General features: G+C 38.6%; 10 protein-coding genes across 16 annotated transcripts; 4 read left to right on the plus strand and 6 right to left on the minus strand.

Moving 5' to 3' along the window:
- Positions 1-293: 293 nt before the first annotated feature.
- On the minus strand, positions 294-5,331 carry LOC17881049 (pentatricopeptide repeat-containing protein At5g14080). Of its 3 annotated transcripts, none has more exons than XM_023780207.1 (6): positions 4,946-5,331; positions 4,689-4,850; positions 4,323-4,496; positions 3,717-3,799; positions 837-2,770; positions 294-756 (listed from the first exon to the last, which is right to left on the minus strand). In XM_023780207.1, exons 5-6 carry the CDS (start codon positions 2,485-2,487, stop codon positions 506-508), a joined length of 1,902 nt encoding a protein of 633 aa, XP_023635975.1. In that variant the 5' UTR covers positions 2,488-2,770; positions 3,717-3,799; positions 4,323-4,496; positions 4,689-4,850; positions 4,946-5,331; the 3' UTR covers positions 294-505. The 3 variants fall into 3 exon arrangements, with proteins under 3 accessions (XP_023635975.1, XP_023635976.1, XP_023635977.1); XM_023780208.1 differs by having other exon boundaries at positions 837-2,780; XM_023780209.1 differs by having other exon boundaries at positions 655-751.
- LOC17882228 (protein LAZY 1) lies at positions 4,565-6,916 on the plus strand. The gene is made up of 5 exons (XM_006287980.2): positions 4,565-4,634; positions 4,709-4,775; positions 5,254-6,008; positions 6,198-6,423; positions 6,667-6,916. The coding sequence occupies exons 1-5, from the start codon at positions 4,629-4,631 to the stop codon at positions 6,684-6,686; spliced, it is 1,074 nt and encodes a 357-aa protein (XP_006288042.1). The 5' UTR covers positions 4,565-4,628; the 3' UTR covers positions 6,687-6,916.
- LOC17884184 (ABC transporter I family member 11, chloroplastic) lies at positions 6,549-9,291 on the minus strand. Of its 4 annotated transcripts, none has more exons than XR_002833205.1 (12): positions 9,039-9,291; positions 8,866-8,926; positions 8,700-8,779; positions 8,530-8,581; positions 8,319-8,452; positions 8,100-8,214; positions 7,929-8,015; positions 7,814-7,862; positions 7,484-7,568; positions 7,118-7,230; positions 6,996-7,013; positions 6,549-6,680 (listed from the first exon to the last, which is right to left on the minus strand). XR_002833205.1 is itself a non-coding variant. In XM_006289060.2 (11 exons), exons 1-10 carry the CDS (start codon positions 9,131-9,133, stop codon positions 7,152-7,154), a joined length of 837 nt encoding a protein of 278 aa, XP_006289122.1. In that variant the 5' UTR covers positions 9,134-9,291; the 3' UTR covers positions 6,549-6,680; positions 7,129-7,151. The 4 variants fall into 4 exon arrangements, 2 of the variants coding, with proteins under 2 accessions (XP_006289122.1, XP_023635979.1); XR_002833204.1 differs by having other exon boundaries at positions 6,996-7,050; XM_006289060.2 differs by lacking the exon at positions 6,996-7,013 and having other exon boundaries at positions 7,129-7,230.
- Positions 9,292-9,505: 214 nt separating this feature from the next.
- On the minus strand, positions 9,506-10,642 carry LOC17884286. The gene is made up of 2 exons (XM_006288938.2): positions 10,360-10,642; positions 9,506-9,807 (listed from the first exon to the last, which is right to left on the minus strand). The coding sequence occupies exons 1-2, from the start codon at positions 10,512-10,514 to the stop codon at positions 9,732-9,734; spliced, it is 231 nt and encodes a 76-aa protein (XP_006289000.1). The 5' UTR covers positions 10,515-10,642; the 3' UTR covers positions 9,506-9,731.
- Positions 10,643-11,445: 803 nt separating this feature from the next.
- LOC17883772 lies at positions 11,446-12,268 on the minus strand. Its single transcript, XM_023781349.1, has one exon. The coding sequence runs from the start codon at positions 11,841-11,843 to the stop codon at positions 11,631-11,633; it is 213 nt and encodes a 70-aa protein (XP_023637117.1). The 5' UTR covers positions 11,844-12,268; the 3' UTR covers positions 11,446-11,630.
- A 2,053-nt stretch (positions 12,269-14,321) lies between these two features.
- LOC17883335 (protein NUCLEAR FUSION DEFECTIVE 4) lies at positions 14,322-16,973 on the plus strand. Its single transcript, XM_006287303.2, has 3 exons — positions 14,322-14,827; positions 15,260-16,191; positions 16,293-16,973. The coding sequence occupies exons 1-3, from the start codon at positions 14,489-14,491 to the stop codon at positions 16,759-16,761; spliced, it is 1,740 nt and encodes a 579-aa protein (XP_006287365.1). The 5' UTR covers positions 14,322-14,488; the 3' UTR covers positions 16,762-16,973.
- Positions 16,974-16,982: 9 nt separating this feature from the next.
- Positions 16,983-18,443, minus strand: LOC17882400 (peroxidase 55). Its single transcript, XM_006288087.2, has 3 exons — positions 18,094-18,443; positions 17,811-18,002; positions 16,983-17,738 (listed from the first exon to the last, which is right to left on the minus strand). The coding sequence occupies exons 1-3, from the start codon at positions 18,331-18,333 to the stop codon at positions 17,163-17,165; spliced, it is 1,008 nt and encodes a 335-aa protein (XP_006288149.1). The 5' UTR covers positions 18,334-18,443; the 3' UTR covers positions 16,983-17,162.
- A 1,102-nt stretch (positions 18,444-19,545) lies between these two features.
- Positions 19,546-21,631, plus strand: LOC17882159 (zinc finger protein 511). Of its 2 annotated transcripts, none has more exons than XM_006286482.2 (4): positions 19,546-19,739; positions 20,218-20,282; positions 20,738-20,936; positions 21,106-21,631. In XM_006286482.2, exons 1-4 carry the CDS (start codon positions 19,605-19,607, stop codon positions 21,475-21,477), a joined length of 771 nt encoding a protein of 256 aa, XP_006286544.1. In that variant the 5' UTR covers positions 19,546-19,604; the 3' UTR covers positions 21,478-21,631. The 2 variants fall into 2 exon arrangements, with proteins under 2 accessions (XP_006286544.1, XP_023636969.1); XM_023781201.1 differs by having other exon boundaries at positions 20,741-20,936.
- A 282-nt stretch (positions 21,632-21,913) lies between these two features.
- Positions 21,914-23,784, plus strand: LOC17884569 (B2 protein). Its single transcript, XM_006288325.2, has 6 exons — positions 21,914-22,021; positions 22,342-22,890; positions 22,985-23,085; positions 23,182-23,265; positions 23,359-23,469; positions 23,546-23,784. Exons 2-6 carry the CDS (start codon positions 22,371-22,373, stop codon positions 23,588-23,590), a joined length of 861 nt encoding a protein of 286 aa, XP_006288387.1. The 5' UTR covers positions 21,914-22,021; positions 22,342-22,370; the 3' UTR covers positions 23,591-23,784.
- LOC17881695 lies at positions 23,738-25,349 on the minus strand. The gene is made up of 3 exons (XM_006289502.2): positions 25,271-25,349; positions 24,591-25,106; positions 23,738-24,417 (listed from the first exon to the last, which is right to left on the minus strand). Exons 1-3 carry the CDS (start codon positions 25,326-25,328, stop codon positions 23,837-23,839), a joined length of 1,155 nt encoding a protein of 384 aa, XP_006289564.1. The 5' UTR covers positions 25,329-25,349; the 3' UTR covers positions 23,738-23,836.
- Between the last annotated feature and the right edge of the window lie 3 nt (positions 25,350-25,352).

The raw sequence follows: 25,352 nt of genomic DNA on the forward strand, positions 1-25,352 counted from the left end.
GGATACCTATACAAACAATAATCCGTGATTTTGACCCGACCGTTGCGTCAAGACTAGCCCCCCCGCACAACAATGCTGTGGCTGTTCCTTCTTTAAAACGTCACTGCTGATTTTACTACTACGGGTCCGAATGATCATCTATAAAATTCGTTGCTAAAGTTACATTAAAATAATGTAAAATACAAGGTCACATTTTTCTGAGATTAGAAAGGTTAACTTAACATTTTAATACTTGAATTAAAAATTTATTAAACGGCTCATCGTGAAGAAGAAATGGAAGCTAAGATGGCATATACCGTGAGAAAAAATATTCATTAGAATATAAATCCTACGTAGACAATAAACGACTTGTAACGTATAAGTCACCCAGAGATCTCTCGGTCACAGCCTACATGTTGTTATTATAGGACCTACACAGACAGAAGAATAAAGGGGAAATACAATTTGGGGAATCTAATTGCTAAAAAGCCTATATAGAGCCTACTGGTGTGTGTGTGTGAGTAAATTATGTGTGCTCAATTGCTCGAATAAACGGAATAATGGAATCAGGATCAGATGATGAACAGAAACACGCCAACAGGTCAGAAGAAATTGTGCTAACTAGAGATGGCGACACCTCTTTGATCCATTTCATATGTCTGATTCCGACCTCCACCTCTCTCGCATCAGCCGCACATTTCAGCAACACAACATGTGCACTTGTGTGTTCCAAGTGGTCTCGCTCGCCCAGCAGCTGCGATGCCTCACCAAACTGGCCTACACACACACCAAAAGAATCAGCCAGAAAACTTTACTTAATGCAATAAAACAACCAGAAGACATATTTGTTCTCTCACCGTTGCTGCATAGAATTAAGACAAATGCGCTTAATACTCTTGTTGCAACTTGTTTATCCCTCTCCATGCACTTTCTATAGACTTCCATAGCAGCTTCAAGTTTTGTCTCTTTGCATAGGCCTTCAATGAGAGACGTATAGATTGTTTCATCTGGTTCTATCCCTTTCTCAAGCATCTTTTGAAACAGCCTCAAAGACTCCTTTGCCTCGCCTTCCTCTGACAACTTCCTAATAAGTACATTATATGTCGTAAGATTCATTCTGCAGCCCTCCACAAACATCTCATCCCACAGTTTCTTCGCTGGACGGATCATTTCCGCTCTACAACAAGCTTCAATAAGAGCATTATAGAGTGACACGTCTGGATCAAGCCCTTTCTTTTTCATCTCGTGCAGAGCATTGTAACCTTCTCTGACTCTCCCGGCCTTGCACAAGAACGATACCATCAGACTGTAACTCTCAATCTCTGAGAAATAACCTTTGCTTGACAGAAGCTCATAAACCTTTACCAGGTGGTCGCTCTTGTCGTGCCTGCAAAGATTCTTACTCAATTTGCTCAGAGTCCGAATTGCAGGCAATTTCCCTGTACTCACCATGAAATTCAAGAAGTCAACAGCAGAATCTGGATCGACTGCAGAGACTGATCCGATTAACGACTCTAAGATATCATTATCAATGAGGAAATTCCCACTCACAATCACCTCAGCCACTTCCTTAGCCTCTGTTAATCGTTTAGCGGAAATCAAATCCAGTATGAAAGCTCGGTAATCGCTGCCCCTGGGTGCTACTCCCAGCTTTCTCTTCTTCTTTAAGACGACCTGTCTCTCATACAGATTCCCAGTTACTACAAATGCTTCAGCTATGATTCTATAGGCCATAAAATCCGGTTTGCAATCTCTATCCCTCAGCTCTTCCAAAATGTAAAAAGCGTCCATTTCTCGTGAGGATTTACAAAGACCATGGAGAATCAACAGTGCAACGATTGAGCCATTGATGTTTGAATTAGCCTTTTTCACCTCATCAACCAATCTCAAGAGCTGATCCGTTTCAGAACTTCTACAAAACTTTCCTATATACACGCCGAAGCCAACAGTATTCAAAGAAATACCTCTTTGGCGCATTGTAACAAACAGTTTATGAGCATAATCGTAACACCCATCAGAGGTTAAAGCAGCTAAAAGACGATTACAAACATCGGGATGAATCTCCCGGCCCGTCGAAAGAGCTTCTTCTAAAACCCAGAACGCGCTCTGAGCTTTCCTACCCAATACGAGTGCATCAATGAGTGAGCGATACACGGAAGAATCGAGAAGGATTTTGTGCGACTTGACCTGTTTGAAGAGAACGTCGATGGCGGAGAACTGTCGAGAAAGCGAGAGAGACTTGAAGATGGAATGGTAAGAGACGGAGTCGTGAGAGTAACCTGGTTGCTGAGCAGCCCAATTGAAGAAACCAAGAGCAAGGGAATGGTGATTCAGGAGAAACGGGTCAATGACTCGAGCCACAAGCGAAGGACTTATTGAATTACGAAAGCCAAGACTGTGAAGACTCTGTTCAACCGATGGACTCCACATCCGAGCTGATCGAGAGCTTCCTGAAACTTTAAGAAGCTCACGGCCGATACTCACAGCAAGCTCCGCCGCAGGTCTCATGGTCGGAGCCCTTTAGAAGTGTTAATTAGAAGATACAGATCTTCAATAGCAACAGGTCTCATGGACTTTAATTAAAAACAAAAACGGTTAATTAAAGTCCCGCCGAGAAGCTGACGTCATTCATCATTTCAGGTTACTGACACAAGTTAGGGAGAAGAAAGAATGAGCAAATATGGTGAGCCAGTGGTTTCATTGGTTAGCAGAATGGCCCATTCCAAAAATATCACAACTTTGCATCCGTGATTAATATAATTTACTACCCATTTTTGGCCCATCAAAGTATCTGCAAATATCTGAAAATAAAGTTAATAAACACAGTAAAATGTTTTCTCAATTATTCACTTGTGATTCTAGAAGAATATTTATAAGTTTCTAGAGGAAAATGACATGGCATGGCAACCACCGCATTTAAAATATAAATATATAATATATGTATTTAAATATATGTTTTTAAGATTAGGTTTGTTTCAAATTAGTTATTTTGGCATTGTCGGTTAAGATCAGATTAATAAATAATTGGCGAGCAAAAAAAATAAAAAAATAAAAAAAGATTACTAATCTCTACGCAGGACTTGCTAGATGAAGCCTGTAGAGAAATTAAGAGATTAAAGAAAAAACAACTAAATGTGTGTGTAGTTGGGAATAATATCGAGTTTAGATACAATAAGGAAAGTGAAAAAGTTGGATATGATACCAAAAGAAGATATGATTGAGGAACAGGAAAGGAAGATATGTCGACTTATCAAGTGTCCACGTGAATTTGACATAAGTCGATCAAATTCTAAGAAATAGAAGATAATGGAGTCGGAACAATCGAAGTGACTCCAAATTGCATAATTTAGCATTTGTAAGTTTGTTTAAATCAGGCACCAAAAGTGTTCTTGGTCCCATACCCTTATTACCTACCTTCTGTTTGTTCCTTTGTTTCATCCCAAAGATGCTTCCCTGTAATTCTGAAATTCCCAAAAATTGACCCCTTTTGCTTTATCGCTATCTTTTCATATCTGTACTAACTAATCTATTCTGCATTGTCTATGCTGTTAGATTCATGACTCTCTCTCACCACCATATCCTAGTTATAGCTAACAAGTTCCTACTTGATTTACCAAAACAAAACCCTGTGCTATAAACTGCTATGGAAATGGGTTTAGAATTATTAGTAGAGGAGAACAAACTTCAACAGCATTACGAGTTGTAATATTAAAAAACACTGAAGCAAACAACAGTACCTGATGTCGCAGACAGCCTCACTTGTCTGAATCAACTATCCCCAAAGTCTTCGCTGTTTTGTCATGGAGCTCCTATATGCTTCCTGGAAAAAGTACTCTTTCTTTACTTTTCTGGAGGATGGTCATCTATCCAAATGCATTTTCTCTTGTCGGAGACAACAAAATCAACAATGCAGTACTCTCAATATTGAAAAATCATTACAGCATAATGCAACCTCAATCACTCTAAGTGAGCAAGAAACCAGCATAGATGTTATTTCCAGTAAACAAAATTAATATTTATGCAAAGCAGCAAGCCAGCTACTGTGTAAAACAAAGTTTACACAAGTCACATAATGAGTTTGTTCCATCCAGTCACGCTGGCTATGTAACCAGATTTCAAACCAAATGCATACTTCTTTCTAGCATACAAAAGATGGATGGACCATTTAATTGTAATTTGCAGGAAGGGGTGTCTAAAAATGAAGGTCTACACAAAAAAAGCAATAGCACAAATTGATTTATTTGCAACTGACTTGTAGATTTAGTATTAATGGCTCACGAACGCCACACAAAACCACAAAATTTTCCAGTATTGAAACTAGAATCATGATACAATTGTAATACCTGAGATGATTGATGATTGTAGTTAAGGATATCTACTCCACCAATGAATTTGCGCGTCATGTAACCACAACAGTAGGGGCTCATATCTGTAGTGTCCCTCCAACTTGTTCTTGATGTGATCTTGATAGAGAATGGCCAACCAGAATTTTGTAGCTTTCTTGGTGTTGGTCTCCACTGTCATCAAGCTAAAAGGCGTGAGATACTGTTGCAACCAATTCACTGCTATATCAAGAGCTTTCAAGCAATCATGGTTCTCTATAAAAGTCACTTTCTTCTCTAGTATTGTGTGAAAACCGAAGCACAAAAATGAAGGTACGGTCTTTATCTACTAAAAAAAAAGTTAACTAACTTGTAGCTAATACTTACCAAAGCTTCTTTTCTGGCAGTTTTGGGGCTGGATGCATCATAAGTTCCGGGAGAATAGCAAAGAGCCATTAAAAGATGCTACCACTGGTAATATTACTGTACTTCTCTGATGCTTCTTTCTTGTCAAATATGTAGAACAAGAATAGGAAGCTTATTTGAATCCTAAGAGAATAGCAATAGGACTTAAACATGCATTTCAGCGCCAAGTAATTATCTCACTACTTTAATATTCATTTCTAGAAAATTAAACTGCTGACCTGATTAAAGACTAGGATCATACACTACTTTGGAAAGCATTGTGATAGTCTGGTAACTGAATAAAATGCCCGCCAACTCAATTTGACATCAAATTTGTATTACACGTCAATCTTGTGAGTGATAGCAGCAAAATTAGATATCTCCCACGCAAGTGTCATCCAGTAATTTCATGCATCAGCGTGCTGCGTGCCTATTGCAACGATAACACATTTTCTCTATTTCCTGAGCAAATGCATATGTTCCATGGCCTTACTTTTCTAAAAAGTAAATAATTCTGCGGCTCACATCACATGGAATTCCATTTCAGGTAACAGCTATGCCATCGTATCAGCTCATACATCCCTTGATAGCCAAGATGGTTACCCCACAGCATGTGCTGGCTCCAGATACAATACTGGATTCAGAAAACAAGTTAACCTGTTCCAGGAAAGCTCCTTCGCAGGACCCATGGAAAATATAGAAGAAAACATCAAGGATGAGAGAACCAGTGACTTTTTTGATGGATTTCTTGCCATTGGAACCCTTGGTGGAGAAACACTTCTTAATGAACCAGCAACACCGACATTTGGCATGTCTTTTGAGGACCCAGCATTAGATAACGCAGATGTGACTGAGAATGATTTGAAGCTCATTAGCAATGAATTGGAGAAATTCCTTGAGGCTGAAGCTAAAGAAGGACAGCACCAACCATCAGGAAGAAACAGTGACACTAACACTATTGCATCCACCATTGAGGCCATTGAGGGACTAGATGCTGAAGAAGATAATCAGCCAATGAAGTTCCCACTCCAAGAATATCTTTTTGGTTCTCTAAACGAATTCCCAGAAACAAAGATTGCAGGGAAGAAGGAAAGGGCATCACTTGGCGAACTGTTTCAAATTACAGAAGTGCAAGATAAACACTCAGAAAACATATATGGGAAGAAAAAGAAGCAAACCAGTTCAGCTCACAAGTCCGCAAAGCATCTTGTGAAGAAGGTGCTGAAAAAGATACACCCGTCCTCAAAAAGCTCTGTCAGTGGTAAAACTGAAGTGGACTCCACAAAGAAGAAGTTCCAAAAGGTAGGATTTTTCTGCTCTGGTTTTCAAAACTTATTTAAAACACCTGCATGACAGATACTACATCTCGAATTATACACCAAACTTATTTACTTGATAGCAGTTTTCTGTAGTACATTTACAGAATTAGCTATAAATGCACCAATGAAAAGTTTACTCCTAACATACTTGAATTCAATTTGAGGAGTGCAGATGGTGCAAGTTTTCCATAGGAAAGTTCATCCAGAAGACTCCATAATGGAAAGCGAAATATACAACAGCATTGCAAATCCAGAAAACAGCAAAGCAAATTCTATTGACATAACGTTCGAGAAGGTGAACTCCTGTCAAGAGGCAAGTAAAAGATGTATCCAGTATGAGCTGAGAAGTTCTCGCTCAGCTAAAAACGGAGAACACTGGATCAAAACAGACGAAGACTGTAAGTGCACCATCACATGAAAGTTGAAACTAATAGAATTGTCTGCATAATTCCATCTAACTCAAAGGAAGAATATAATTCTAAGTTTCACAAATATTTAGGATAACTATTGAGTTTACAAAAAAAAAAATTAGGATGGCCATTGGAATTTGGACAACAAATTTTTTGATACATTGACATTTAGGCATGCACAAGTCTTCTGGTTCTGGCCGAACCAACTAATAATCCATAATTGCTTTGCAGACTTCGTGCTGGAGCTGTAGCAAGAGCCAAGAGATCAGAAGAAATACGTAAATTAAGAAGTATGAGTGTATTATATCACTTCATGCATGTGTGAATTGTGTGGTATGATTAAGGAAAATGTGTTCAAACTTACTGGGAATGTTTATTACGCCCCTCTATGTAATAATAAATGTTACAGGGTGTTATAATTGCAAGCAAGATATCTCATATACATTATTTGGAGTATTAAAAGAAGAGAATGCGCACATAATTCTAATCCAATTATGTTTCGACTTCAAAAGAGAGACACGCTATCTTTCTCTCAACTTATAAACCACAAAAGAACTTACATAGACAATCCACCATAACTGAAGTAAAAAAAAAAGACAATCCACCATAAAGTACCTGATGAAAACCTATATTATTTCTTTTGCAACAATACCCGAAAAAATCAGTAGAATTCAAGCCAAACCTGGTATGGACCTTTCGGCAGTAGTGACCATTGACTAAAGTGGGGGACGTTCTGCAAGAAGAACACCACCTGTTTCCATTCTCCATGACTGGTCGACCAAGGCTGTTAACTCTCTGCAGTAATGTTCATACAAAAAACGAGAGAGGAAAATGCACCAGCAGTTAATGTTAAACGGATACATTGAATTTGTTACTTTTATGAGAGCTCAAACTAAGTTAAATCAGGACAGGCCGTGATGAATACTTGAAAAATGATTTTTTCGGGAAACAACTATATAACAAAATTCTGAATCGTTGCGCAGAAGAAGTGCTGATTTAATTTCCATACTTTTTTCATGAAGTGAAAGAAACAGTATAATGAGCATACCTTAGGTCATGACTTACAACAAGTAGAGTCAGTTGCTTCTTAAGTTGCTTCAAGAGCTTTGCAACATCTGCACGTGCTTTCCAATCTGTTTGCAGACAAAAATCAACGATGAAATAGTATGAGAAACTTTCATGATTTTCATGCAAAAAAAAAAAAAAAAAATGCAGAGAGAATGACAAAGCAAAAAAACACATCTTGTGTAAAGAATGAGAAGCAGAAAACCCTGAGAGACAAGGACATAAGTACCTGCCGATACTACAGTCTACAGGAAAGGAAAAAATAAATCCAGGCAAACCCAAGAATAAGAAGAAGCAGGATGCAAAATTATACCAAGACCAGCGAGGGGCTCATCCAGTATCAGTAAATCTGGAGTTTGGACCTACAAACAGCAAGACTATTCAGACCAGGTCTCAGATTGGAACACATCATAAATCTTTGTTCTCACCAACTGAATAGCTAGTGCAAGCCGACGCTTGTAGCCTCCACTTAGTAACTGGGGATCTTTATCAAGTGGAATGCTGTCTAACCCAACCTAACGTTTCAATAAGAAAGCTACTATAAGATAAGATCGCTGGACACAATATAACCACTGTGCGAACCAGGAGGAGTGAGATACCCAATGAAATGCTCTCTGGAGATTCGAAGTCAGATGCTCCTTTAACTCCAAACTACCTTTTTGCCTTGGCCAACCAAAAGTAATTTCATCAAGCACATTATCTGCTACAAAGAATCTAACCGCCATAAAAAAACAAACCACATCAGTTATTCTTGTCAAGTAAACCAGCAGTATCAAACCTGAAAAGGTAGCAAAAAAGATGACAATAATGACTAATACCTCTCTGGAAACTGGAAAACAATGCCCACCTTTTCAGTGGGCAGCAACTCTGAATCCGCCTTTGGATGGCCATCCTCCCCATATCTTTGGATACAAATGGAACCTGATGTTGGTTTGTTTAGTCCAGCAAGAAGCTGCAGAAGAATGAAAAGTTGCTAAGACTACAACTCAAAGAACAAGCGTGAAAAAACTATGTGTGATGACAATAAACCTGCAAAAGGGTGGTTTTACCGCTCCCACTCTTCCCAAAAATCAAGCCAAAGCTGCAAAACGAAGAATTAAAACACAAAATTCATTAGTAGGCTTATTTACACACGAGACCTCAAGAAAATGTTTATGCAACGGACAAATAGTAATGACACAAGGAAACAGCGGAACTACCTTTTCTCGCGCAGAGAAAAATTAACTCCATTCAAGATATTTAATTGTGTTCCAGGAGGACGGTAGCAAACATCCCTAACCTTAAACATAATAAAAGAAGGCACTATCACCAACCAATCAGTTTTTTCTTAACACATAGAATGAGTAGTGGATTCTGAAAACCCACCTCGATGCAAGAATAATCGCAAGAGACTACCCGAGGCTTCTTAGTCCTCCGAATTTTCAATCTGCCCAAAAGCCGCAGAAACACACAAAAAAAAAAAACACTTCACTATGTGAGCAATCAAGTAACGATGAAGAGGAATGAATGTTTATGGAGGTCGTGAGGAAGTAGCGTACGGTTGCTTCCGGCCAATTGCGACGGAATAAAATGATGTTGGTGGTTCAGCGATGGCGGAGATAGATGCTGGGCTCAAAAACGCCGACACTGCCATAGTCAGCTGTATGAGCCTTTGTCAATTTCTCGAACTAAGGAAGTTGAAATCTAAGAGAAACCAAATTTCGAAATCCCCCGAAATTTTCAAATTCCCATTAAAAAGTGTACTGGAAAAAAGAAAAATGATGATGATCGGAGAACATTGGCGGAAAATAAGAACCAGCCTGATTTTGGATAGAGTGGGCCTTTATTGGGCTTTTTGAAGCTAATTTGCTATCCTTTTAACGATCTACAGTAACTTGTTTGGTCACCGGTTCGAGAGCTGAATTTTACAACTGCAGCAACGTAAGTAGGTATCCAACTAAGAATTTTAAGATCATGTATTTCCGATATAACAGAACAATTACCTTGTGGAAACTATGTAATCGCAAACAAAAAACACAGAACAGAATTATATTATTGTGTTTAGCTTCCAAGAATGCTGAAACGTAACGAGGTGGGATCGATACAAAACCCAAAAAAAAAAAAAAACCCTTCAAAACATGAAACCAAAACCCCTCAGCTCAATAGTTAAGTAGACAATAGTGTCGAAACCAAAGTCATTAATCCGACTCTAACAAAAGACTACTGGTAGTATTATATATATAGTGGCAGACTTAATCCTTGTCTTTTGGAACGTCCTTCTTCGGAACCTTTGTCTCTATTTCCTTTGGTTTTATGGACTCAGCTGCCCTGAAAACCGCATTAAACTCATCAGTCACACAACACACAGAATTTGCTTTGTGTCGCTACAGATCATCTATCACTAATACCAACATTGCACAATCACACAGTTATACCCACCTAAACCACTGCCATCATAATCAAAATCTTTTATGTTCAATCAAGCTACCAAATCTCAGATGATCTGACAATACAACTGATGATCACAAAACAATTCAAGTATCTTTACAATAAGATATATCATAGTATAAAGAATGAATCATGTATCTTTGGTTTAGATACTTCCATACAAATTCAATCAAAGAGAACCAAATTGCTTATATATTGACCTCTAAATGACTAACTTGTTACTAGTTACTAACTTACTAGCAGCTGCAAATAATATCACCAAGTAGACAGACCTTACAATTATTCATATCATAAGCTTTCCAACAACGAAGCTTGCAATGGAAAATCAAAAGCTAAAGACTAAACCGTTTTACGAAAATCACAAGTCCCAAACCAACACAACACATTTGTGAAAGAGAAATCATAAGGAATCAAGAGAGAGAGAGGACTGACTTGGAGGAGGCGGCGGAGGATTCTTCTTCGAGCCAGTGGCGGATGTGCTTGACGTTTCGCCTTAAGACGGTGGCAGATTGCTTGACGTCGCTCCTCAACAGCATCACCACGGCGCCTACTCCGGCCACCGTCAATATGAAATTCGTCAAACCCATTATTCCGATTAACGATCCGTAAACTCCGATTCTCAGATTGTACTGGCTTCTGGTGGTTGGAAGCTAGGGATTTAAAGAGGGCTTAAGTTTTTTTTTTCTTTTTACTTGGAGAAGCAGCCAAGGCTGATGATTCGATCGTCGTGCGTGATTCACTCTGAATTTTCTAACCAGTACCACCCCGTTTATTGGGCCTTCGTTTTGCATATTGTATGGACTCTTTTACGATCACTTAAAAGCCCATTTAGTTCCACCATTTAATCAGGTATATCCGTGTTTGTAATGTGTAGCATATACAGTTGGTAACATACTAACATATACTGTATATGGTCACAGTTTATTCCATGTTGACACTATTTTTTATTATTCTATCTTTTTAATGTTACAAATGACACAACTCTAGTGGACCATGTTGATCTAAAAGAAAAATTAAAACAAAACTCCATCCATCGAATTTAATTAATCATCAATATCGAATAGTTTCTTTTTAATGAAAACCTGAGAAACTGTGGACTTCATTCACCGTGACGACGATATCTTGTTCTGATTGAGTGCAAGTTTGATTCGAGAGATACTAATTAATTATTATCTTATCTCGAATAAGATAACAACATATATATACCTTTCACATGTTGTTTTCATAATTAGCAACTCTATCATCAATAGCAAAGTCAATACAAAATCTCTTTTTTTTGTAGATACTTTATCTAATGTGTCTTGTTATTGTTTAAGGGGTTGCTTCACGTTTGGTGAAACTACCTTCTTCTTAGTTATATGGGATTCATCTAAAGAGCGATTATATTATATCTCTAACCACAACTAGATAAGATTATGTTTGTATGCATCCATCAAACTATAAGTTTTAAGACCCAAAAATATATGCACGATGCATGCTTGCATGTATGCTGCTTTATCAATGACATGACGGTTCACATATAGGAAATATAAAATTAACAAAACAATTTTTTTTCTTAAAAAAAACAGCAACAATCAAGAGAAAGGAGTCATTGTAACTCTAGTACAAAGTACTTAAATGGAAATCAGAAATCAAAACAGAGAAAAGACAAGGGAAAAATTAATGATGCAGCTGGCCGCGAGAGGGACACAAGAGGACGATGATTAGGCAGCGTAGATGTGGATATGAAGAGCGATGAGGGAGACTGTGATGCAGGCAAAGAAGATGAGAGTGTGAATGACAATGGCTCCGCCGCTTGTTTGAAAACCGCCAAACTCAACCACTTTGGTCTTCCCAGGAAACTGAAACAATACTCCGGGGGTCAATACGATGAACAGAATCACCGACATTAGGACTGGTCCCCAGTTCAACGCCATATCAAATGTAAAGAACCAATCAGCAGTTAATTATAATTATGTAAGTAAAACAATCTACGAGTTTAAGTATAGGAGTACGTTTGAATGCACCCATGTATGTGATTTTTATATATAAGATGGAGGATCTTAATGAAACAGTGCGTGCCTTGAACCGGACGAAATTACGAAGTTTGCAAGGTGAAGGAAAGAACTATTCTCTGCAGGCTGCAGCTACTCGATTGTGTCAAAATTATATATTCTAATAACGACACATTGTGTGTATTGATTGTTGGGTATGCTAAGAATCTGATTCTTGTTTCACAGGACATGTGGTCTGTCTCTTGTTTTTATGTTACAAAGAGACACTTGCCTTTTCTTTTCTTTTTTTTCATTTGGCTAGAGCTAGAAGAGACGACTCTGGCCTTTAGAAGAGACACTGGCCTTTGCAAGTCTGTCTTTATTTTGAGCTCATAGTTGGTAAATTCAATAAATGCCTATAGTAGCTTAATATGTGTAGTAGTAGTAGGTAAGAAATACTAGCTGTTACTCCCGCCTTATTTGAAGGCAATATGAAATGGATAAGCCACATTAAGCTGATCGAATAATTAGGAGACGACGTTTATGTGCCAAAAACAAAGATGATAAAAAATTGTTGTCCATATATTTCTTAAACTTATCCATATCCGAGTCAAGCCGCTCACATCTTCCTTTTTATTATATAATTTAAACACATGTGTGTCTTTTATTTTGTTGAGTCGATTTTTCTTTTTAATTTTAAATAGCATGTTGCTCTACTATAAAATCTTTCTCAATATATATTTTCTCATATAAAAAAAAAAGAAAAGGAAAAAAAACACACAAAGGGAAAACGACACTTCACCCTATTCTTGATTTTCCAAACGCGATTCTTGATAAGAAAACGTATATATAGTCGATATATAAATAAATAAAAGAAAACGTATAATGAAACAAACCAACCATATTCATCATTTGATTTAATGCCAAAAAGGTAAAACAGTGTCTTATGCTAATTTCCAAAGTAGTTATGCATGCAAGTTGGGTAACTTGCGTTCATATAATTAGAGCTATTGGCAAAAAAAAAAAAAAAAAAAAAAAAAGACATGCTTGCAAGTTGTTTTATTTTATTTTAAATTATAGTATAACTACAAACCAAGTTTTGTTTTTCTTACAATAGTTAGAAGGAGTTGCGAGTTTGGTTTTGAAAGTTAATGACACTATGACAGGTAACGGTGCAACTATCAACACTAACCGCTCTCTCCCGATTATAAAATGAAGGGAACAACTGCCAGAGAAGTGTGATACAGTTAAAATTCTAGCTATTAGAATTGTTGCGCATGACACGAAACGGTTTCGATAGTCTTTTTAATATGGAAAACGCAACGAGAGTGAGATTTACAAATGAACTTATATAGAACGGATTCTAGCTACTTGATGTTCTTTAACTGATAATGACACCAATCATAAATATAGCAAATAGCTACACTTGTAATCTTTTACCTGGATTCTTCTTTTAGTGAAAAGATGTGTCCCTTTATAATAAAGATATCAAATAAATACAGCTAATTGTATATCTCCGAAATATATGGTTATATCACTTCTAATATCAAGATATTTTCCATATTTATTTCTCACATGTATCTCGTTTCTTAACGTCTCAAAATTCCGTCCAAGAGACTAATTGTGATAACGTGCATGTATAATTTCAAGTAATTTCAAGCGATGGCCCTTTGATGTAAAAGGAATTAAAATGTTAATTTGGACATAATTAAAAACGAGAATTTTGATAAGAATTTTCTTATTCAATTGGCACGGAGTATGAACAATGACAATTAGTAACGTTATTACATTAGTTTGAGGCATTCACTAATTTTAGGCTTTTGTGTAGAATTCTTTTAATCAATTCAACGTGCATGTATATATACTATAGTTGGTAACAAGAATACAATATATTGTATTTTACTATCCTAGTTTTCGTAGTTATGCTAACTATACATTGCATTTGTATTTATGTTTTCTTAGAAAGGAATATGAATATATTATATTATTTGTTAATGATAATGTTGAATAGCCGTACGGCGGTATGGGATAATACACCATAATCACAAGACTGAACCGTGCCGGCACGCTATTAAAGAGAAAAGCAATGGGAGGCAGGCACGCACAGATCATTGAAGAACAGTGACCAGTGGGTGTGACAACAATTTTGCATTTGACTACTCATCAATATCATCGAGCCTTTTGTTCTTCGATTTGTACACGTCTTCCTTATTAAAATCCACTTGTGTAAGTTATAATAACTATCAAATATTAATCAATAATTACCCTAATTTAACAAACAAAACAGTAATCACAACTATTTAGCCGATTGGTTTCCAATAGCAAATATTTTCTTTATGTCTAATCTATCCCTTATGTCTTGTCTTTTTGTTTAATTTAAGACAATAAAAAAAGGATAAAATCGTGTCAAAGACAGACAGGACAGACAGACGAATATTGAAAAAGCTAGAAAATAAAAGGAAATTTGTTTTTCTGTTCTTCCTTTCCAAGACGACATATTTCGCCGATCATCCTCTGATCCAAATCGTCCCGGATTCTCCCGGTGGCGGAGAGAAGAAATAAAGGAAACCCAGAAAGCATAATTCTCAATGGCGTCGACTACACGAGAAAAGTTTAAGTCTTTCATAAACAACAGATGGCTCGTCTTCGTGGCTGCCATGTGGATACAGTCTTGTGCTGGCATGGGTTATTTGTTCGGAAGCATTTCTCCGGTGATCAAAAGCTCCTTAAACTATAACCAGAAGCAGCTTGCCAGACTTGGAGTCGCTAAGGATCTTGGTGATAGTGTCGGCTTCATCGCCGGGACTCTCTCTGAGATCTTGCCTCTCTGGGCCGCTCTTCTTGTCGGAGCCGTTCAGAACCTCTTCGGTTACGGATGGGTTTGGCTTGTCGTCACCGGTCGAGCCCCGATTCTTCCTCTATGGGCTGTGAGTATTTGATCCTTCTTTCATTTTCTCCGTGGGTAAAAGCTGAGGTCCTTCAGATTCATCTGGTTTATAATTTGGCTTGGGTAAAAGTTTCTGGGTACTGGGAAAAGTTTGGAGACTTTCAATTCAAATCCGCTTTCAGAGAATCTCTGAGACTATTTGCTTTTAAGGTTGTTTGGGTTACTAATACGTCGCTGTCAATTCTATTACAGATTCTACCTTCTTTCTCTTCATCTCTTGTTTTACTTTTGTTGAATTTGATCTGCTTCTGGGGAATTTGTTGGCATTTCCTATGATAATGTCGTAGATTCGCTGGTTTATTGGGAAAAGTGTTAATGAGAGTTTAAGATCCGATTCATCTCGATTATAAGAATTAGTATATTCTTTGCTGACACAAGTCTTTTTGTATGTTTAATTCTCTCTGGTTTTCAGATGTGTGTGCTCATATTCATTGGAAACAATGGTGAAACCTACTTCAATACTGGAGCATTAGTCTCTGGTGTTCAAAACTTTCCCAAGAGCCGAGGTCCAGTGGTGGGTATTCTCAAGGGGTTTGCTGGGCTAGGTGGCGCCATCATCTCTCAGATATACACAATGTTCCAATCATCTAACCCGGCCTCTCTCATTCTCATGGTCGCTGTTACGCCTGCAGTTGTCGCTGTTTGCTTCATGTTCTTAATCAGACCCGTTGGTGGTCACAAGCAGATCCGTCCCACCGATGGAGCCAGCTTTACTTTCATCTACGGTGTCTGCCTTCTACTCGCTACCTATCTCATGGCCGTTATGCTTATTCAAGATTTGGTCGTCGTTAGTCACAACATCATCACTGTGCTCACCTCTGTGTTGTTTGTCATTCTTGTTGTTCCAATCTTGGTTCCAATCATGACTAGTTTCTTCACAGAGACAAGCCCTCCTGATGACACAATTGAAGAACCTCTTGTCCCAAAACGCGATGACCAGGAACCAGGACTGCAGACCCCTGATCTAATCTTGAGTGAAGTGGAAGATGAGAAGCCAAAAGATGTAGATTTGCTTCCTGCCTCAGAGAGACATAAGAGAATTGCGCATTTGCAAGCACAGCTAATGCAGGCAGCTGCAGAGGGGGCGGTTAGGGTGAAGAGACGAAGAGGGCCTCACAGAGGAGAAGATTTCACTCTTATGCAGGCACTGGTGAAGGCTGACTTCTGGCTCATATTCGTTTCCCTGCTCCTCGGTTCTGGTTCGGGTTTGACAGTAATTGACAATCTTGGTCAGATGAGTCAGTCTCTTGGTTATGATAATACTCACGTGCTTGTGTCTATGATAAGCATTTGGAACTTCCTTGGACGCGTCGGTGGTGGTTACTTCTCCGAGCTCGTTGTCAGGTTTGATTTCGCAGAAAGCCAAAAACTTTGAGTCGTATCATCTGTGGATTTCATCTCTGCTTTCTGTGCTCTGTTCTGACCTTGATTTGAATGATGTACAGGAACTATGCTTATCCAAGGCCTGTAGCAATGGCTGTGGCTCAGCTAGTAATGTCTGTAGGACACATCTTCTTTGCGTACGGATGGCCAGGAGCGATGTACATTGGCACGCTGTTGATTGGACTCGGATACGGTGCGCATTGGGCTATTGTCCCAGCTACTGCCTCTGAGCTCTTTGGTTTGAAGAAGTTTGGAGCTTTATACAATTTCCTGACACTGGCAAACCCGGCTGGATCCCTTGTGTTCTCGGGTATGATTGCGAGTAGCATCTATGACAGGGAAGCAGAACGGCAAGCACACGGGTCTGTGTTTGGTCCAGATGACGCCCTTAGATGCGATGGTTCTATCTGTTTCTTCTTGACGTCACTCATAATGTCTGGATTCTGCGTCATCGCTTGCATCATGAGTATGATTCTTGTGCGTCGTACCAAGTCTGTTTACACTCACCTCTATGGCAAGACCCACACCTAAGATATATGCTCCCTATCATGTGTGATCGTGCTCAGCTTTCTATTCTTTGGTTTTGTCTTCGATTCTCCGGTACAGATGTTTAAAACTTCTCTGTATCGATTTTTTTTCTTCCTCTTTTTCTGTATCAATTTTGTTGTTGTTATTGTCAATTTTGTATGTTTTTTTTTTTGTATTCATATCCACGGCAACATCTACACAAATATCTTTAGACACTCCATATATGAAATAAATTGTTTTCAAATAATGTTTGGGATCTGAGTAATCCTGACAAATAGCTCAACCACTACAATTTTAATAAGTTCCATATTGTGGATTATGATTACATTTTAATATAGCAAAGCTTAAATCAAAACCTTGAGGCCTTAAATGTTTTATGTATTAAACATCCGGTCGGTAAAAAGCTAGTTGAAAGCAGAGCAATCCCTTCGAATCTCTCCTTGGTTCCCAACTTTAACCCCAACGCGGCCAAGATTCCTCATAGCAGATATAAAAGCGGCGTAGAATTCTCCGGCGTTGTTAGCAAACCTCATCACTATGGACTGAGTCGAGAGATCGTCAAACAGAACTTGATCGGAGGTGAAAAGGCCTTTCCTAGCCACTAGGTTCTGGTAGTATAAATTGTCGAAGACACGTCCGGTGGTTAGGTCAATTTCTACAACTTGGGCTGGGTTCCCGCCACTACGAGGGCAGGAACTCATCAGCTGTTGTGCGTAGGCCGGGTCAAGCGTAGGATCCACAGGCATGAACGTCGAGAAGTTGTAGAGACGGTTGGCGAAACGGTTGCAGTGAGAGAATCCAATCGTGTGTGCCCCTGAGAGAGCAATCATGTCGGTAAGTGAAAGCCCGTTACGAGCGAAGTTCTCGACTAAACCTCTCACGTCAAGCCCTGGTTCAGGTAACTTCCCGGTCACTCTAGACGCCTTGGACACGAGCCCGTCTCGTCTCCCTAGCTCCACCTTAAACCCTGGCCCTCCAACCTGTTATCATCACAAAGTAAGTGACTTTTTGACTTGGGAAAATCAAATGAAACGTACAGAGAGTGGACTTACGAGCACGACGACGTCTCTCGCGGCAAGAGCTAGTATATCGGCACATGACACAACGCCGGGACATTGAGCTTCTACAGCGGCTTTAGCTTTAATCACAGTGTCGAATCCGTCTCCGGCGAGAGATTTATTGTCCGGCGCGTCCTTCTCTGCGTCTTCATTCTCAGATGCTATCAAAACAGAGCCATCACATCCCTAAAAAGAACCAACCACATGATCACAATTACGAAAACGAATCCACAAAACTCTCAAAATTCTACAAAAGCCTTCATTGTTTTGTACATACCTCGACGAAGCAGTCGTGAAAGAATATACGTAGCGTTGCCGGAGCCGTCGTGGGAGTTTGTTGGAATTTTGTAGCAACCGCCTGCTGAACGATGCTCTCCACGTTAGGGCATGTGGAGGAGTAATAATTCTCAGACAGTTGAGCATCTGACTCGGCCACCATGTAAAACAGTAACATCCCCAAGAACCACATCATCATCATCATCATCGGTTTTGTTGAATCATCACCTCGACTATACATCTTGATCGCTTTCCTCCTTTTATGTTATTTGTGTCTTTAACTCTTCTCTTGATACAGTCCTCTCTTGAATATATAGGACCACACCAATCTTTTTCGACCCTTTGATATGCCACCGCATTTATCTTTAGCCGCTGGATCTAAATGTGTTTTTTAGTTTTTGGTGATTAAAAACAAGTCACATTCATCACAGGTGAATGCCAGAATTATTACCACTAGGAGCTTCTCACCTTTTACTTAAGCGAGAACATTTCTTGAGTTAGGGGGTTTTACTGACAATGACATTCTAACAAATCTTAATAGGTCAGGTCATCTGCATGGAAACGTTTTCTTAGAGATTTCAAAATAAATTGTCTTGATGAAACGTATAAAGTAAAGCTAAATAATACATTGTCGTTAAACACAAAATGGATAAACTAATCTCAAAAGTTGAGTTTGAAAAGTAGTCTTTGTCCATCCTAATATGATATTGATTTTGACTGATCCTTGAATTCAGTGGAATAACTGTTCTAATTTTAGTTCATCAACTTTAGCTCAACTGTTCTAACATTGAAGCCGATATTCAAATAAAAGATATAATTTAATCCAAATTTGGTTTCTTCCTACACAGCTTTCTTTAGGTACGATATGAATATGATAATTGTTAACTCTACCATATCACCACCGCACTACTTCTGTTTCTTATTCTAATAGAAACTTTAACAATTATTCAAATTGCTTATAGGTTAAAGTGTTATTTTCTACCAAAACAAATAAAAAGATAATCATATAATGATAACGTGGTGCAGTCAAGACGATGTTTTTTATGTTTGCTCATTCCAATATCAACCACAAATAATTGTAATGCAGGTGAACAAGATATAATATTATAGAACACATACCCAAACTAGAAACACTTAAGACATGAATTTATTCATTACTATATATTGTTGCATTGGAAAAAACAATCTAAATTAATCTAACAAACTAAATTAACCTAGCAAATAAAAAGATAATCATATAAGTGTTTTTTTTTCATTCAGTTTCATATGATATGGCGGTAGACTCTAGTTTCAAAATCATATCACATGAAATTGAATAAAAAAAAAAAAAAACTTAATTCATGTTTCCTGGACATGGGCCTGAGTTGGGCCGAAATAAAAGTGTATAGTCCGGGAATGATCCACTTACTAAAACGGAGGGGAGGAAATACAGTTAGATGCTTGTTTCATGTTTGGTGAGACAAAAACGAGTTTTTTTTTGTTTTTGAATTTCTTCTTCTAGTTCTGGAGGCGATGGCTATGGGTATGGCGGTAGACTCGGTGGGAGAGTTAGCATTCCCGGTCTGGAACCCAATCCGACGAAGATTTCCTCCCGATTCGCCCTTCTTTGCATCTGGAAACGTCGAGCGCGAATTACTAGCTAAACAGGTACTACTCCTTCTGGAATCTGAATCGGTCCAATCTTTTGTAATGCTCTTCTTATGGAATTACTCTGCACGGATCAATTTCGACCGTATTGTCCTTACGAGCTAATAACTAGTCATTAATGTTCCTATTGAATACTTGATGATGAATATTCGTGTTAGCTTGGCTCAAATCGAAGCACTTCTTAGATTTTTAAGGTTCTCGAAACGTTTTTGTGGAACTCCATATCCGTAGTGATAATATTAAGTTGGTTACTGTGTGTTTGGTTGTACTGTAATAGTGGACTTCATTTGGAAGATTTTATTTTTGGTGTTCTGATTAGGTCTAGCTTGATCAATTTGTGTAAAATGATTGTTTCATTCTTGCTCTGGTTTGATTTCCATGAAATTGCATGAATGTTTGGCCAATCATTGTGTTTTATCTACAAAAAATTATATGCTCGTAAGAGAGTTTTGAGTCCTGAGGAGCATTTGATTTACAGGTGGCATTGGACTTAACAGAAGACGAAATCAGCCATCTGCAGATAATTGTGGAAACTGAAAGCAGGTATTTATCCTTCTTCAGGGATAAGGTTTTTGTTTTGCTGTGATTGTTTTTTCTGTTAGTTAATGTACAGGATCCAGTCAACTATGGCAATGGTTAAAATTTGCAGATTTAGATTATTGCTTAATAGAGTTGAATGTTGTTTTTTACATTGGTTCTTGTTGATCTACTCGTGATGGGTACACTGAAGCTAATAATCTGAACAGTCTTTTTTTTTCTTGGTGAATCTTGATTGGTGTCAGTTATGCTACATCTGTGTGTTAGGAGTGCTTATAAGAATTCTAGCGAATAGTAACCAAATGGCCATAAATTGAATGACTGTTATGTAAGTAGTTCTTTTTCAATATTCACATTTTTAGTGTCTACCAGTAATGTAGCAACGTCATTGATCAAGTTTCAATTCCAATTTTTGTCCACAAGTCTCCATTGATGGTCATGAGCTTCACTTTTTTGCGCAGAAGAATCTCGTGTCCTATTGCTGGCTGCCTTGAGCGCCTGAAATCTCTGGACCATTTTGAAGATCACTATAATGCACGGCACACTGCGTCTTGTTCAGTATGCTCAAGGGTATACCCTACTTCTCGCCTGCTAAGTATCCACATATCTGAAGCACACGACTCTTTTTTTCAAGCTAAAGTTGCTCGGGGTTATGACATGGTATGCACCATATACGCTTTATCTCTTTGTGCAACTATTAAGTGCGTTTTGAGGCAGAGCTCTAACTGTGATACCGCTCCTGTCATTGTTTTACATGAATATCTTTAAACTTCACCTATGATCATACTGAATCTTCCTTCTTTCTGCTCTCATGAACATATTTATGCAGTACGAGTGCCTTGTGGAAGGGTGTGGATTGAAGTTCAAGAACTACAAAGCCCGGCATCAACACTTAGTTGACAAACACAAGTTCCCAACAACGTTTGAGTTCTTCAAGAAGACTCAACTCTCAAAGAAGCGAAGAGAGAAACTTCAGAGGCAACATTTATCAAAGCTGAAACATAAAGAAGACAAGGGAGAAGCTTCTTCAGATGCTATGGAAGTGGAAGACAAAGCCAGCGTTGACGGTCTTGTCTCGGCACTGTCCACACTCACCACATCGGATACAACTCCGTCGAATGTCAGCTTTGGTCGACGCCATGGTCGTGGGCTGACCTTTGTTCCACGGTCTGTTCATAGGGAGAAACGAACAGAATCTTAATTGATTAAGCATTTTAATTGATTTGGTGGATTTTAAATCTGTTTAGATTTGAATAGATTTTAGTGAAATTGAAGGATGTTTAGATGTTTCTGATTGTATTCAGTTGTTGCTCAAATTTCACAATGATAAGATTTCCCATGAATCACGATTAATATATGAAGTATAGAGTTTTGATCCAAAAAAAAAATTGAAGTACAGTATAGAGTTAAAATATGTATATAACTTTACATAAAAAAAAAAAGAGAAATACATTAAAACCAAAAATTGTTGGAAAAAAAAAAAAAAAAAAAAAAACCTCACATAATGTGACTTTATTGGGACTGCGTCCCGTTGTTCAGTTTCGTAGCTAAACGTTGCAGCGTTCGAGTGACGTTAGACGGCAAGCTTTCTGCTGGACCAAGCTTTGCTGCCTCAGGACACTGCCATGATTTATAACCTTGTCGGGGGAAAAGAAGCTCCAAAAATTGAAAGACACAATTATAAGAAAACCCAACAGCTTCTCTTCTCATTCAGGGATTCTGCAATCTAGGGTTCGTCTGTCTTGGTAAGATTTTTGCTTTACTCCCAAACTTAGCTTTCAATTATAATATTTTTACCTTCCTTTCACAGTCTGCTTGTTTGAACTCTGTTTTTCTTTTGTTTTTTAGATCTCAATGCTGTGCTTTGAACTGTAGTGTCGTTCACTTAGTTTACCTCTGAAATTTTCGGTATCATGAAATGTGTTTAAAGATTCATACTTTTGGAGAACTTTTGATTTAAGAAATCGAAATGTTAGAATCAGTCAGTCACTCGTGGAACTTGTTATTATTATATAAAAAATTCTTTAGGATTGGTTGGTGAAGTGTTCTTTCTTTTGTATGGTAGGTGTCTCTGTTAGACCAAATTTTTTGGAGATGGAGAGCATGCGCAGCTTTTGGCAGCTAGGAGATGAGCTCCGAGGACAATCTAAATCCTCAGAGGATCAGAAGTGGTTCATGGCTGCATCTAAACTAGCTGACCAGACTAGATTGAAGGGAGATCGTTCCAACAATCTTGATCTATCAAAGGGTCCAGTTGAAATAAGGCCGAGGGAGAAATTTGGGTTTCAAGAGGAGAACAAGTTTGAGACTTTTAACTTCAACATGATGAACTCAGAGCTCAAGTTCAATGCTGGCTATGATTTTAATGTTTTTGGTCAGAAACATCTGAGTGGAGGCAAATTTAGCTACAATCAGTTCTCTAACAGAGAAGCCAACAATGGTGGTAACAACTTTAGCAGCACTCACAACAGTGACTCCATGAATGCTGCTGCAGACAAAAGGTTCAAGACCTTACCTGCCTCTGAGTGTCTCCCAAAGAGTGAAGTGCTTGGCGGTTATATCTTTGTCTGTAACAACGACACAATGCTGGAAGATCTGAAGCGGCAGCTCTTTGGTATTCATCTTATCTTGGAGTTTCCCCACTTAAGGGTTACATCTCCATTTTCATATGTATTTATGTCTTCTCCTGTCACTTTTGTGTCTCTCAGGTCTGCCACCCAGGTACAGGGACTCTGTTAGGAAGATAACACCAGGCCTGCCTCTGTTTCTCTACAACTACACAACTCATCAGTTGCATGGAATTTTTGAGGTTTGTTCTGTAGCACTTTGATTTGTCAATGGTGCTCATGTCTTGCTTGATGACTCAAAGTCTCCAAAAATTGTTGCTTCTCTTTGTTTTGCACAGGCAACAACCTTTGGAGGTTCAAACATTGACCCAACTGCTTGGGAGGACAAGAAATGCAAAGGAGAGTCCAGATTTCCTGCACAGGTTTCATTTTTCTTCTCCAATGTGGGTTCTGTCTTTCATCTTATTTCAATGGTTGATTCACACAACCCCAATGTGTGATTAACTACATAATAGGTGAGAATTCGTGTGAGAGAACTGTACAAAGCTTTGGAAGAGGATGCTTTCAGGCCGGTTTTGCACCACTATGATGGTCCTAAGTTTCGACTCGAGCTCACCATTCCTGAGGTGTGCAAATCGTTTCATACATGGTATCCTTGTTCCACTAATTTTAGCGTTAACTAATCAAATGTTGATGACACAGACACTGGCCTTGCTGGATCTCTGTGAACAAGCAGGTTCTCCCTAAGCTCAAAGCCCTTGCAGATCCCATACATCGGGGACTTAGCTGCTTATTCCAAGCTTGAAGTGTGTATTTGTATGTGTGCTTTCTACATAAAAGTAGAAATTAAGAATGTCTCACTGGAAAATAAAGCATGATTGTGAAAGATTCATGTGTCACAAATCTGTTCATATATAATCATGAAACTAGAATGATTGTCACATCTCCTTGCAACAATATATTGTTTATGACCTTCTCTCAAACAGTGTTCAGTCAGAGAACTGCAACATACAACAAAGCGATAATGAGTAGCAGCCATGTGGGTTTCACAGAGGCTGTTCCACCAAGATGATGTACAATCACTTCATCAATCACAGGACCACAAAGAACATCCTCTTTTGTCATTGTAACTGAGTAGCTGGTAAAACTTATCTGTACTGCATCTTTGTCTGCTTCAAACACTAATCCAAACTTCTCCCCAGAGCCAGTCCCATTGCTATCCAGTGTGAAGTTTTGAGCTGCAGATCCAGCTTGAACACCCACCACGAAATGTCCTATGCACGCATCATTAGCATCTCCTAAAGTAAATGTGAGATTGTATCTCGAACCTTCACTTGTGTCTTTTGTTGCTGTCTGTATGCCCGATGGAGCTGTGTGAGACATAATTTCTATAGCAGCTTTGCCTTCTGGGACATGGAAGTGCTTCGAGTCTATGTATCTGACTGTTCCTATAACAGACCACTGTCTTAATGCTGATTGGATGAGGCTTGGAACCGCGTCTATCAGAACTCCATCGGTTGAGTTGGGCAAGAATCCCGGTCCAGATTCAAATCCACCATTGATTAAGAGATTACCTACACCAACAAAATCAGAATATGAGTCTATGCAGCTTGATTTACAAGATATTAATTTGTAAACCATATCTGCTTTCATCACGTTCGGCGTTGAGCTATGAGTTCGGTATTAGCATTCTCGGATTTGATGACTTAACAAAGCAGAAAACACAAAATGGACAAGGAGAACTTACCACTGTCTTGGACCAATGTTACACCAACAGTCTTGATAAGCAATGTGTCAATGATAGGCCAACATGTGGAGTTTGTATCAGAATCAGAATCTATTGCCTGACTTTCAAGAACTAAGTTAATAGGCTCATCATTCCCCCAACTACCCAAGTTATGACTGTAGCTCTGCCATGAAACCTTACTGTAGTTTTGTTGGTACGAAAAAACCGCGTTACTGTCTGGCCCCGAGACACTGAGACCAGCAGAGGTTGAACAGTTCTGACCTGGGCGGATGAGAGCAAATGTGAGGATGTAGTTCACATCACCACCTTTAGCAATGAATGTTTGATTGATCTTGCCATCTTCACCAAGCTGAATAGCATGTCCGTTATCAGGCAGTTCAAGTGAAGTAACATATTGCACTGTCCCTTGTAATGTCCAGCCAGGGAGTGTAGTGTTCTGATCCAGCAACACAAACGGGCCACTGCTTGCGTTTGAGTTTTTTGGTGGAGATTCGAAGTCTGGATTTTCCAGTAAATCTGCACAAACTTTACTTAATCAATACGAAGAAAGATATGAATGTAGCAACCGGATCCGGTAGAAATGGACATTAGTGTAATGGCCAAAAATGTTGAGTACTGAAGATGAATGGACAAAATATAAAATAAGGCATACTGCTTAAGCAGTTGAGATTCCAATGTACCTGAAGAGGCAACCCAAGAAACGAGAAGCAGCAGAAAAATTCTCTGAAACCATATCATCGCTATTTTCTTCGGACTAGAGAA

This window comes from Capsella rubella, unplaced genomic scaffold, assembly GCF_000375325.1.
Source record: "Capsella rubella cultivar Monte Gargano unplaced genomic scaffold, Caprub1_0 scaffold_6, whole genome shotgun sequence".
Lineage (NCBI taxonomy): Eukaryota > Viridiplantae > Streptophyta > Magnoliopsida > Brassicales > Brassicaceae > Capsella > Capsella rubella.